Genomic DNA, 13481 nt, shown 5'->3' with positions numbered 1-13481 from the left:
CAATTGTTTGGACCGCAATGAGGTTTTCTGCACACCGATAAAGTCGCATCAGGGTAACAGCCGTGTTAGTCTGTATTCGCAGAAAGAAAAGGAGGACTCGTGCCACCTTAGAGACTAACCAATTTATCTGAGCACAAGCTTTCGTGAGCGAGAGCTCACGCCACCAGATGCATTCAGTAAACTCGTAGGGATTCTTTTAAACACCAGCAACATTTCGAACCGTTACGATGTTTGGAGGCTGGGGTCGGTAAAAGGGGTCACGGACCCCGGTTGCCTTGGGCAGCTCAGTGTGTGGGATCAGCCAGGAAGAGGTGCCTTGTCTGGCACGGGGACGCCCTGAGCCCGGGAAGTGGGCGCGAGACTCGCCTCTCTGCCCCCCCCCCCATTTTTGCATTCACTGCAGGGGGGCTCCCCTCAGCTGGGTCAGGGTCCCTTCCCCCGCACTCTGCGGACAGCGAGTGGCCCAACCGCAGGGTCTCCCCTGGGTGCAGGAGGATTTTGTCCAAGGCCTTAGGCCGGATTTTGAAAGCTAGATAGGCCACGTGTGGGATTTTCAAAGGCTTCTCGGGGCCCCCGCCCCGTTTGCGCCCCGGGGGATCCCTCCTGCGCTCGGCGCTGTCCCCACGGCCTGGAGCGCCGGCCCCCGCCCCCGGCAGCTGCAGCAGCCGCGGGGCGGGCGGAGGCGCAGCCTGAGCTGGCCCTGGCCGTTGCCAAGCCGCGCGGCGGGTTGCGAGGGGCGCGCCCCGGGTTCCCGCAGCGGGGGCGGCCTGGGAAAGCGACAGCGGTTCGGTCCCGAGCTGCCGCTGAGCCCTCCACTGCGCGTGCGTATGGGGGTGTGTTTGGGGTGGGAGTGTGCATGGTGGGGGGTGCGTGTGGGGGTGCATGGGGGGCGGCGCGGGTCCCTGGCTCATCCGATGCACTGAGCTGCCCAAGGCAACTGCAGTCCGTGAACCGTGGGTGCAGGGGGGATGGGCAGGTGTGCAAGCGGGGCAATGGCGGTGAGGGGCGGGGGCGGTGCGGGGGGATGGGGAGGTGTGCAAGCGGGTGCATGGCGGTGGGGAGCTGGGGGGGTGGGTGCATGGGGGATGGGCAGGTGTGCAAGCGGGGAAATGGCGGTGAGGGGCGGGGGCGGTGCGGGGGGATGGGGAGGTGTGCAAGCGGGTGCATGGTGGTGGGGGGCTGGGGGGGGTGCATGGGGGATGGGGAGGTGTGCAAGCGGGGAAATGGCGGTGAGGGGCGGGGGCGGTGCGGGGGGATGGGGAGGTGTGCAAGCGGGTGCATGGTGGTGGGGGGCTGGGGGGGGTGCATGGGGGATGGGGAGGTGTGCATTTGGGGGTAGGGGGTGTGGGGGTGGGGAGCTGTGCAGTGGTGAAGGGAGGTGTGTAGGTGGGTGCATGGGGGACGTGTGCATACAGGTGCAGGGAGGTTGGGTGGGGAGATGGGTACATGTGGGTGGGGTGCAATTAGGGTGACCAGATGTCCCAGTTTTATAGGGACAGTCCCGATATTTGGGGCTTTGTCTTATGTAGGCACCTATTACCCCCCACCCCCATCCCGATTTTTCACACTTGCTGTCTGGTCGCCCTAGGTGAGATGGTGAAGGGAGGTGTGTATGTAGGTGCAGGGTGGGGAGATGTGCGTGTTTGGGAGGGACCTGTGTGTGTAGGTGCATGGGGTTGGGTGGGGAGGTGTGCGTGTGGGTGCATGGAGGGTGGGGTGATGCACAAGTGTGTCTGGTAGGGTGGAGCTGTGACTGCAGGGGCAGGTGCAATCTGGGTCAGGACAGTTCTCCAGAATTGTCCTTCCAAGCGGCAACCATTGCAACAAGCGCGATTTTAGGTGTCTCATAGGGACTCACAGGGCAAAACCCATCCACACCAGAGGGAGAGTTTAAAACCTGCCTCCAAATTCCTATAGTGTGAGGAAGCCTTTATCTGAGATACTGCAGGGATGGGCGAGAGAGAATCGCCATGAGCTCTTAGCAACATAGTGCCTATGACACACAGTTGACCCATTGTGATTCCATCCAGCAGAGGGTGATGCTGAACACATACAATAGACAACACAGTACAGTACTGATAGCCCCTCTGTAGAGATGGGAGGTGACTTGCCTGACATTACCCAGCAGGCAAGGGCAGAGCTGGGAACAGGACTCAGGAGTCCTGACTGTCAGGCCCACTCACTAACCCCATTGCTTCCCTTACAGGCGGGTGGTGCGTCCTTTGGCTGGTGGCACTTTGCCCCTGCAGGTGGGAGCCGGCACGATGGCTACGGGCAGCAGCTGGGCATGGAAGCCCATCGCACGGGACGCCCTGCTTGCACGTGGCTACCACTCGTGCGATGTGGTGCAAGGGAAGCTGCTGCTCTTCGGGGGGCTGAAGTCGGGTGAACTCAAGGAGCCCCCACTGGGGGACGTGGTGGCCTTCGACCCCACCCTGCTGACGGCTGCCACAGTGGCCCCCAACAGCGGGTACCAGCGCAGCCGCCATGACACGGCGGTGCTGGCCGACCGCTGGCTGTGCGTGGTGGGGGGCTGGGACGGCGCCCACAGGGTCTCGGCCGTGTGCTGCTGGGACACCGAGCAGGGACAGTGGGAGCGCTGGGCCGAGGGGCCCTCCAACGACCCCCCAGTGGGGCTCAGCAGCCATACCTGCACAAAGGTGTCGGAGCATGAGCTGCGGGTGGTGGGCAGGGAGGGTGGGCTTCGCACCCAGCGGCGCTTCGCCAGCATCTACACCCTCCGTGTCAACCCTGCCACCAAGACCTACTGGTAGGTCCCTGTGTCCCCGAGGGGGCTCTGGGGCTGGGTCCCCTCCCCCCCCAAACTGAGAGAGGTGCACATTGACATGGGGACAGCTGGGCCGAGTTGCCCACCCCCTGCAGGGTGGGATCTGATTAAAACTGGGCAGCAGGTTCGAATTTGGATGCACCCCTTAGAGAGATTCACCTATGGTCATGTGGTCCCCCGGAGATCCAGGCTGTGGGAGGAGGGGCCGTCAGGTCTGTTCCCAGCACTGGGGAGGCCTGTGCCCTAGAAATGGCCATTGCAGTGCCCACTGGGCATGAGATCTGGATTATCAGCTCCCCGATGCCCAGGAGAGTTGGGATCCAGGATTTTGGTTTCCGCCCATGTGGATTCCACACCCCCAAAGTTTAAGGGTGCTCAGGTCCTAGGGCCCCATATATTGGGATGCTCCCCTAAATTAACATCCCTGGGCATTGTGGGTGGGCCTGGTGGCCCATGCCAAGCACCCGCAACGCCTCCCTGTTGTCTAGGTACAAGGAGGAGGAATCGCGGACAGCCTCTCGGGCTGGACATTCGGCCATGCTGCTCCGCAATGCAGGTGGCTACCAGCTGATGGTGTTTGGGGGCCGTGACTCCTCCGACTGCGAGGTGGCCGGGCGCTGGGGCAAGGGAAAAATCCACGTGAGTGTCTAATGGCTCTGGACTGTCACTGCCCCAGAATGAGCCCTTTGCTCCTGCCCCACTCCCCACAGCGCCCCCTGGTGGGAGAGACTGGGACTGGAGTAGCTGGGATCTCCCACAGCCAGTGCTTCTGCCCCACTCTCCACAGCGCCCACTGGTGGGAGAGGCCAGGGCTGGAGTAGAGTAGCAGGCAAATCCACAAACTGACCCTCCTCCTTCCTCCTAGGTAGAGTCCATCCACGCTCCCAAGCTAACAGAGCAGCTCTCCCGTCTGGTTGGCTCCGAGAATGGCTCACGGCAGGCTCCAAAAGGCCTGAGGCACCAATCCTGCACGGTGGTGGGTCCCTTCGTGGTGGCTTTTGGTGGGGAGACCCTAACGAAGGGGCGAGACACCGTCTGTAACGATCTCTATGTCTACGATACAAGTAAGAGAGGAGACAACGGGCGCACATGTGTTTATGTATTACTGCCCTCCACTGGGTGGAATCAGAACTGCTGAGTCCATGCATCACAGCCCCCGTACTGCACAGACCTAATGGGGAGTCTCCTTTAGCTCAGGTGTCAGGTGTTCATACTGGAGACAGGAATCCTAGAGTCACATCCCTACACCCATGGGGGCAACCTTTACGTCCCCGCAGAGCTCCCCGCCCATGCAGCCTCCCTCTAGCCACTTTCCTCTTGATCCTGAAGTGCAACCGCTACAAACTACAGTTTCCAACATGCGTCACTCCATCCTGCTCGCCATTGTGCATTGTCTCTTGGGAGCTGTAGTTTCCACTGGTTGCCCCTGGGGAGTGAAGATGAATGTGACCTCTCAGGCTTTCCTCGCCTGTCAGTCAGGTGGATCTTGCAATCCAGTCGAGCTGGCAATCCAGACCTGGGCTGGGTATAGTTTGCAGCCCTCTTCTCCGCCGGCCTTTCCCAGGCAGGGTACAACAAGAGGGGAGGATTTCAGAGCTGGGCATTCAGAGATTCGGGTCTGGATTCCAGTGTTGCCATCTCTCACGATGTTCCTGCACGTCTTGCAAGATCTGGTGCTTTTCTCAAAGCCCCGGCTCCTGGAATCATGCAGTTAGAGGCAAAACACAGCTCTTATCTCGTAAAAAACTCAGGCTCTAGCCCTCCCATCCCAGCTGCAGAGACAAGCATGCAAACGTGTGAGCCCCGAAGCCTGACGGTGAATAGGAGGAACCCAAATTGTATTAGTTTGTTTTTTATTTTTTTAATGTCCTGATTTTGGAGGCCTGGCTTGTGATTTTTGAATGGTTAGGGCTGGCGATATTATGACTCTCCTTTAGGCTAACACCCTTTGCACCACCCACTACCAGGGCCCGAGTGGGACTGAGAATTGTGGTCTTCCTGTGTGAACCACAAACTCCAAGCTGGTTATCCGGCTAGCTGGGCTCCATCACCTCAGATGTCACAAACCCAGCAAAGAGAGGAAGAATAGCCTGGAAGGAAGGATGGCCCAATGGCTAGTGGGCTAGCCGGGGCACTAGGAAACCTTGAATCAACCCCCACTTCTGCCACAGATGCCCTGGGGGACCTTGAGCAAGTCACGGGAGCCTAGTTTCACAGAGGCACTTTTAGGCACGTAGAGAAGCCCACTGGTACACGCTGCGATTCCCAAAGCCACCGCTTGCCCCCAGGCTCCCTACGTGCCCATGGGGAGAGGCATCTTGGACTGTCATCTGCAAAAGCCAGCCAGCTAGGAGTTAGGCAACGGGAGATCCTGACAAGAGGACTGTGTCTTAACCCCCACACCGCGATCCACAACCAGGATTCCTCTTTGGAAGTCAGTACCTCCGGCTCCTTGTGGCAAGGGGATGTGGGAGACCCCTCCCTTATACCTTTCAGCCCTGCAGTCAGGTGATGTGTGAGACCCCAGTTCTCGTCCCCCTCTGCCCGATATGGGAAGGGACTGGAAGAGCAGTCTTGCACCTCTCAGATTTGCACCCCAAACCGTTGGGTTATGAGTTATTCTGATGGGGGGACTCCCTCCACCTCTCTTGTTGGACCTGTTCATTGTGAGTTGGTGTAGTGATTCTGGCTTTGGTGAGACACTTCTGAGAGTGTCAATTCAGGACAAATAGCTCAAAGCAGGGCAGTCACAGCCCAAGGCTGGGGTTCCTTTGCACACCAAGGCAAACCAAACCAGCCAGACAGAGAAGACTTTGGTTTTACCCCACTGGCTAACCATAAGTCATACAAACAATTTCCTTAGATGCTCCAGTTTCCTAGTATCCCCACCAGTGCCATTCGTTATGGGGAGAAATGGTTATGAAAACCAATAACCCAGTAAAAGAAAAAAAGTTCTCCTGGTTCCAAAGGACCAAGCCCCAGATCAAGATACAAATCAGATCTTACCCACAAATCACGCTGTTGCCAATCCTTTAGAATCTAAAATCTAAAGGTTTATTCATAAAAGGAAAAAGATAGAGATGAGAGCTAGAATCGGTTCAATGGAAACAATGACATACAGTAATGGCAAAGTTCTTGGTTCAGGCTTGTAGCAGTGATGGAATAAACTGCAGGTTCAAATCATGTCTCTGGAGAACATTTCCAGCTGGGATGGGTCATTGGAAAGCGTAAGGGACAATTTCCTGGTGCAAGTGCTGGAGGAACCAACTCAGGGCAGAGCTCTTCTTGACCTGCTGCTCACAAACCGGGAAGAATTAGTAGGGGAAGCAAAAGTGGATGGGAACCTGGGAGGCAGTGACCATGAGATGGTCGAGTTGAGGATCCTGACACAGGGAAGAAAGGAGAGCAGCAGAATACGGACCCTGAACTTCAGAAAAGCAGACTTTGACTCCCTCAGGGAACTGATGGGCAGGATCCCCTGGGAGAATAACATGAGGGGGAAAGGAGTCCAGGAGAGCTGGCTGTATTTTAAAGAATCCTTATTGAGGGCGCAGGAACAAACCATCCCAATGTGTAGAAAGAATAGTAAATATGGCAGGCGACCAGCTTGGCTTAACAGTGAAATCCTTGCTGATCTTCAACACAAAAAAGAAGCTTACAAGAAGTGGAAGATTGGACAAATGACCAGGGAAGAGTATAAAAATATTGCTCAGCCATGCAGGAGTGAAATCAGGAAGGCCAAATCACACTTGGAGTTGCAGCTGGCAAGGGATGTTAAGAGTAACAAGAAGGATTTTTTCAGGTATGTTAACAACAAGAAGAAAGTAAAGGAAAGTGTGGGCCCCTCACTGAATGAGGGAGGCAACCTAGTGACAGAGGATGTGGAAAAAGCTAATGTACTCATTACTCTTTTTGCCTCTGTCTTCACGAACAAAGGTCAGCTCCCAGATTCCTGCACTGGGCAGCACAGCATAGGGAGGAGGTGACCAGCCCTCTGTGGAGAAAAAAGTGGTCCGGGACTATTTAGAAAAGCTGGACGAGCACAAGTCCATGGGGCTGGATGCGCTGTATCCGAGAGTGCTAAAGGAGTTGGGGGATGTGATTGCAGAGCCATTGGCCATTATCTCTGAAAACTCATGGCGATCAGGGGAAGTGCCGGACGACTGGAAAAAGGCTAATGTAGTGCCCATCTTTAAAAAAGGGAAGGAGGATAATCCTGGGGACTGCAGGCCAGTCAGCCTCACCTCAGTCCCTGGAAAAATCATGGAGCAGGTCCTCAAGGAATCAATTTTGAAGCACTTTGAGGAGAGGAAAGTGATCAGGAACAGTCAGCATGGATTCACCAAGGGCAAGTCATGCCTGACTAATCTAATTGCCTTTTATGACGAGATAACTGGCTCTGTGGATGAGGGGAAAGCAGTGGACGTGTTATTCCTTAACTTTAGCAAAGCTTTTGATACCGTCTCCCACATTACTCTTGCCATCAAGTTAAAGAAGTATGAGCTGGATGAATGGACTATAAGGTGGATAGAAAGCCGGCTAGATCATCGGGCTCAAAGGGTAGTGATCAATGGCTCCATGTCTAGTTGGCAGCTGGTATCAAACGGAGTGCCCCAAGGGTCGGTCCTGGGGCCGGTTTTGTTCAATATCTTCATTAACGATCCGGAGGATGGAGTGGACTGCACCCTCAGCAAGTCTGCGGATGACACTAAACTGGGAGGAGAGGTGGATACGCTGGAGGGCAGGGATAGGATACAGAGGGACCTAGACAAATTGGAGGATTGGGCCAAAAGAAATCTGATGTGGTTCAACAAGGACAAGTGCAGAGTCCTGCACTTAGGACGGAAGAACCCCATGCACCACTACAGACTAGGGACCGAATGGCTCGGCAGCAGTTCTGCAGAGAAGGACCTAGGGGTGACAGTGGACGAGAAGCTGGATATGAATCAGCAGTGTGCCCTTGTTGCCAAGAAGGCCAGGGGCATTTTGGGTTGTATAAGTAGGGGCATTGCCAGCAGATCAAGGGATGTGATCATTCCCCTCTATTCGACATTGGTGAGGCCTCATCTGGAGTACTGTGTCCAGTTTTGGGCCCCACACTACAAGAAGGATGTGGAAAAATTGGAAAGCATCCAGCGAAGGACAACAAAAAGGTTACGGGACTGGAACACATGACTTATGAGGAGAGGCTGAGGGAACTGGGATTATTTAGTCTGCAGAAGAGAAGAGTGAGGGGGGATTTGATAGCTGCTTTTAACTACCTGAAAGGGGGTTCCAAAGAGGATGGATCTAGACTGTTCTCCTTGGTAGCAGATGACAGAACAAGGAGTAATGGTCTCAAGTTGCAGTGGGGGAGGTTTAGGTTGGATATTAGAAAAAACTTTTCACTAGGAGGGTGGTGAAGCACTGGAATGCGTTACATAGGGAGGTGGTGGAATCCCCTTCCTTTGAAGTTTTTAAGGTCAGGCTTGACAAAGCCCTGGCTGGGATGATTTAGTTGGGGTTGGTCCTGCTTTGAGCAGGTGGTTGGACTAGATGACCTCCTGAGGTCCCTTCCAACCCTGATATTCTATGATTCAGTCCATTGTTCAGAGCTTCAGTTTGTAGCAAAGTCCCTCCAGAGGTCAGAAGCAGGATTGAAGACTAGATGGAGATAAGGCAGCTGCCTTTTATAGTGTCTTCCAGGTGTAAGGACACCTCTTTGTTCTTACTGTGGAAAATTACAGCAAAATGGAGTTTGGAGTCATATGGGCAAGTCACATGTCCATGTGTGACTCAATTCTTTACAGGCGGCAGCCACTGCTCACATGCTATCTTGAACATGCTATCTCAGGAAGACTTCTTATGTGGATTGGAGTCTCCCAAGGTTCATTGTCCGTTAAGTGTTTCTTGATTGGGCACTTAATTTGCAAATTCCTTTCTCAAGAAGCTGACCAAATGCTTTACTAAGGCTACTTCATAGACTAGACTATCTGGGTTGGAAGGGACCTCAGGAGGTCATCTAGTCCAACCCCCTGCTCAAAGCAGGACCAATCCCCAATTTTTGGCCCAGATCCCTGAATGGCCCCCTCAAGGATTGAACTCACAACCCTGGGTTTAGCAGGCAAATGCTCAAACCACTGAGCTATCCTTCCCCCCAAATCAAAACACATTGATATACAAGTACATAGCCAATATTCATAACTTCAAATACAAAAATGATACACACATACAGACAGCATAATCATAATTAGCAAATCATAACCTTTCCACAGACACCTTACACGACAACCTTTGTACAATATTTGCTGCAAATATATAACAGTGGTTGCACCAATGATCTATACGGTCACAGGTTATATTAATAACGTCTCAGTTGGACTACAGAGAGAAAGCAGAAGCATGAGAATGGCTTTGTAGCCTGGTGGTTCAAGCACTCACCCAGGACGTGGGGGATCCAGTCCCCTGCTCCACTGACAATTTAGTTATCTGAAGTGCACCAGCCACACCAGGAGAGATTGATGAGCCCCATCTCAGAATGTCCCATAGCTAAATGGTTAAGGTACTTTCCTGAGAGGTGGCAGATCCCTGTTCAAATCCTTTACTGGGGGAGGAGGGACTTGAACCAGGGGTCACTCACGCTCCAGGTGAACATCCTAACCACTGGGCTAAGTGGCGGGGAGGGGTGTCTCACTCTTCCAACCCCCCCTCAGCTGCTGTGTGTGAACTCACTTCCAGGGCCCCCTCTGGTAGGCAGCCTCTGAGCACGCCTGCCGGCTCAGATCCTGGCTGCAAGGTAGGTGGCTCGATGTCTGTCTTCCCTGGTTCATGAATTCCTGCGGGGCTCAGGTGGGAGACGGGCTTCCAGGCACCTACTGGGGGCAGCAATGTATGTGCCCAGAGGCAGGAACGTAGGCGCCGAGTGAAATTTTGCCTGCAAACATGTTGGTGCCAAGTGTAGTCACCTTTGGGGCCAGTGGGAATTTGGTGATTTGCAGTGGAGCCTTAAACTGGGATTTAGGTGCCTAAATACAGATTTAGGTGCCTAAGCCTGGGATTTAGGCACTTTTGTGAATCTCAAGGCCATAGTCTCTCCATTCCTCTCCTGTACAATGGGAGTAAATGCCCTGCCCTATCTCCTGGGGCTGTTGTGACAATAAATACATCAAACGTTGGGGGGTGCTTAGACATCCCTGGCCCAGGGCCAGATAAGGACTTCAGAGTTCTAGAGCAGAGCCAAACGTGCCCTCAAAACGTATACAGTTAAATAAAATGTTAATATTTCATGTAGGGTTTCAATAAGAGCCAATTTCTCTAATGACCAATGACAGTTTCCCCTGCCCTCCTTGGAAGCTGCTGCTGATCATTTTCATAAGGCAGCGTCTTTAAAAGGGAGTGGGGAAACATCTTTAAAAGAGAAAAAAAATTTCCATTGCAATGTTATCATTCCCCTGTGGAACTCACTGCTGCAGGATACAGTGGAGGCAAGTTGTTTAATGAGGATTACAAAGAAGGGATTGTAACACTGATACAGCTGAAGACAGCCCCTGCGGTCACAGTAGCCAGGAGAAACTTCTAAGGGTTTTCAGTCCTCATGCTTCAGGGCATGAGCTGGTCGGAGGTCAGGAAGGAATGTATTGCATGGCACAGGTGTGGTACATTTGGCAAGGGGAGGGTCCTGGTCATTAATATCTGCCTCTGTAGCTTTTGACACTGGTTGCTGTCTGCGACAGGAAGCGGGACAAGATGGGCTATCTGGAGGAAGCAGGGTACCAATCCCTGCAGCATGGTGCCTCTGATCGTTTGAATTGTAACAGATCTCCTGTGAAAAGAGATATTATCCCCATTTCACTGATGGAGAAACTGAGGCACAGTAAGGGTTTGTGATTGCCCAAGGTCACCCAGGGACAGGGCTGGGGTTAGAAGCCAGGAGTCCTGGTTTCCAGTGCTCCCTAAATCCCATTCTCCCCCTGTTTTTTTTTTTTATTTAAATCCTGGAGGAGTCCCAAGCCCATATCTGTTTGGTATCAGCTGTCATCTTTGATGTGCAATAGCTCTGACCTGGAGAGCGGCCTGGGAACTGACACAGCAAGAGGGGCGGAGGGCACTGAGCATCAATTTTGGCCCAGCTGTCTGAGAGCCTCAAGCTGCTCCTTTCCTATTGTGTTTTCCAGGATGCTCGCCACCGAGCTGGTTCCGCTTCCCCTGCTCAGATCGGGGCCAGAAGAGAGTCGGGCACCGCACATGCCTTTGGAACGACAAGCTCTATCTTGTGGGGGGCTTTGGCCCAGATGGGAAGACCCCCTGCCCTGAGATCTGCGTCTTAGAGATCCCCTAGTGAGGAAGAGGAGAGAGAGGAGGACGTCCCCCTCCTCTCCGGCACCCTCCCCACTCATTCCCTGGCAATCGTGCGGCTCCTGCAAGCGACCCTGAGAGCCAGCTCTGTTTATGTGTAATAAAAGTGCCCCTTGTTGGCCCAGCTCCCCCTCCTCTCCACAGGGAGCTGCACGCTGGCACCAGGGATTTAACTCAAACAAGAGAGAGAATGGGGAGAAAAAGTTTCTTTGCTAAAGAGTCAGTCCCCCCCGCCGGTCTCTAGGAACACACAGTCGGCTCTCTGCGGCCTCCCGCACAGCCAGGAGAGGCCAGGTGTGGTGGTGCTGACATGTCTCGGGGGAAAAGAAACCAAACATGGCGGAATGGGGCAGGTCTGTGTGGTCTGCTGAGAGCAGGGGAAGGGCAGGGAGCTGTTCTCTTCCTCCACGGATCACCGTTAAAATAAAGCCTTCCACCCTCTCGAGAATTCATCAGCGGAAACGACTGGCTGGCCCGTCCCTTGTCCTGAGGCAGGGCCGGGAAGCAGCCTGGTGCTAGTGTTCCCAGCCGTTCCCTAGTTTGCGTGTGAAATGACTTGAGGGGGCGAACGGGGGGGTGCCTGCACCACCAGCCCCCAGGAAGGAGGCTGTGCCCCCCAGCACACAGACTGGTTTCCCCGAAGTTCCAAGCCGCGCTGTCGGCGGATCGCTTAGTACGGCCAGCCTGGCCCTCAGCTCATGCCAGGAGAAGGGACCTTGGCTTCCGTACAGCTCTCACGACATCACAGCCAGAAACTTTCCCACATTCGTATGCCAACTGAGCGCTTGTAAATGAAAGAGGCCTCAGCTGGGACAAGTCCCCAGCCAAAGGACTTGGCGTTAATCACCTCCTAAAAATAACTTGGGCCCGTGCTTGCTTCCCCATTCAGAGCATGATATGGTGGGACATCACGCCCTCTCACACTCTTCTGCCAGCCACGTGGTCCTGCAGATGTACCCCACCCTACAGTGGGACCATATGTGCCCACCACTTCCCTTGGGGGGCACACTCAGCAAAGGGCCAGGGACGGATCCCAGGACGAGGGCTGGTCTCCTTTCTGCCCCCCAGCCCTGAAGGTCACAGCTGAGGCACGGGGGTTGCGGAGCGAAGGGTGGCTTGCATGCTCTGGACGCTGTAGAGGAGCAAAGACAACCACCCTTGCTGGGGAGGGGAGGGGGAAGAGGGTGGGGAAGGCCTGCTCCAACATGTGCATGCCCACGCCTAGCTGTGCTCACCCTCCGTATGTTCCAGCCCTTTCCACCAGGCTTGTCTAGTTAGGCTGTAAACTCTTTGATATGAGGACTGGTCCCCCAGTGTGTTGTGCGTGCAGCATCCAGCACAGGGGCCCCGATCTCAGTTGGGGGTCCCCTTAGCACTACTGGACTACATGCACTGACTGTTTCAGACTCTCTGCAAACTCAGGCGGGCATCTCTGCAGCCAAGGTGGGTTTTCTTTGCACTCATAACACCTAGAGATTGAGTTATTAAAAATGTCTTCTGCTGAGACGGTGGAGAACAAGGTCTGTGCATGCCCCAGCCCCTCCCTCGGGTTCTGGAATTAAGCCCCAAAACACTGGGCTGAACTGCCAGTTATCTCCCAGCAACCACTGGGGTCACAGCTCCAAAGTCCTGGCCTGGAATCCAGAGGGATTAGCGCAGATTGGGTCCAGGTTGCTTCTACCCAGCAGGTCACAGAGAGTTTGTCTCCGACTCCTGGTTTAGCTCCAGCCAGCCATTCCCCACCGCTGGTGCAGGAGAGTTTTATTTCAGGCCCAGGGTTGCAGTTTCAGCAGGGAGCGGGGATGGACAGTGAACCTCAACCACCACGCGCAAGCTGGGTTTTGCCCTGGAAAAGCCAAGCCCTCTGACAGCCAGCACCTGAATGGGCTGGGAGGGTAGGAACAGAAGGATGGATCCTCTGCTGATTTAAAGGGTGCAGCACCATGCATCCATCAGCTAAGGGGCAGGACTTAGAATATGTAGCGCCCCTGGTTTTGTTTCACCAAAAACTGTACCACAATTAACTTTGTTCTGAGGCGGAGCTGGATGGACTGTCAAGCAGTGGCTTTCAAGCTTTTTTTTTCTGGCCACCGAGTTGAAGAAAATTGTTGATGTCCGTGACCCAACGGAGCTGGGGATGAGGGGTTTGGGGAGTGGGAGGGGCTCAGGGCTGGGGCAGAGGGTTGGGATGCGGGGGTGAAGGCTGCGGGATTTGGGGTGCAGGAGAGTGCTCTGGGTTTGGGGGGGTTCAGGGCTGGGGCAGGGGTGCAGGAAGGGGCAGGGGTCGGCTGGGAGTGCAGGCTCTGGGGTGGGGCCACGATGAGGGGTTTGGGGTTCAGGAAGGGGCTCTGGGTTTGGG

The 13481-nt window shown here is 54.6% G+C and overlaps 1 protein-coding gene across 2 annotated transcripts; it reads left to right on the top strand.

Moving 5' to 3' along the window:
* Window positions 1-694: 694 nt before the first annotated feature.
* Window positions 695-12091, top strand: KLHDC9 (kelch domain containing 9). Of its 2 annotated transcripts, none has more exons than XM_073322640.2 (5): window positions 695-821; window positions 2207-2770; window positions 3277-3427; window positions 3654-3852; window positions 10942-12089. In XM_073322640.2, exons 2-5 carry the CDS (start codon window positions 2265-2267, stop codon window positions 11103-11105), a joined length of 1020 nt encoding a protein of 339 aa, XP_073178741.1. In that variant the 5' UTR covers window positions 695-821; window positions 2207-2264; the 3' UTR covers window positions 11106-12089. The 2 variants fall into 2 exon arrangements, with proteins under 2 accessions (XP_073178741.1, XP_073178740.1); XM_073322639.1 differs by lacking the exon at window positions 695-821 and adding an exon at window positions 906-976 and having other exon boundaries at window positions 10942-12091.
* The last annotated feature ends 1390 nt before the right edge of the window (window positions 12092-13481 follow it).

Source organism: Lepidochelys kempii, chromosome 24 (genome assembly GCF_965140285.1).
Source record: "Lepidochelys kempii isolate rLepKem1 chromosome 24, rLepKem1.hap1, whole genome shotgun sequence".
Taxonomy (NCBI): Eukaryota; Metazoa; Chordata; order Testudines; family Cheloniidae; genus Lepidochelys; species Lepidochelys kempii.
Note: the sequence above shows the minus strand (reverse complement) of the source record. Positions and strands in the feature narration are given on the sequence as shown.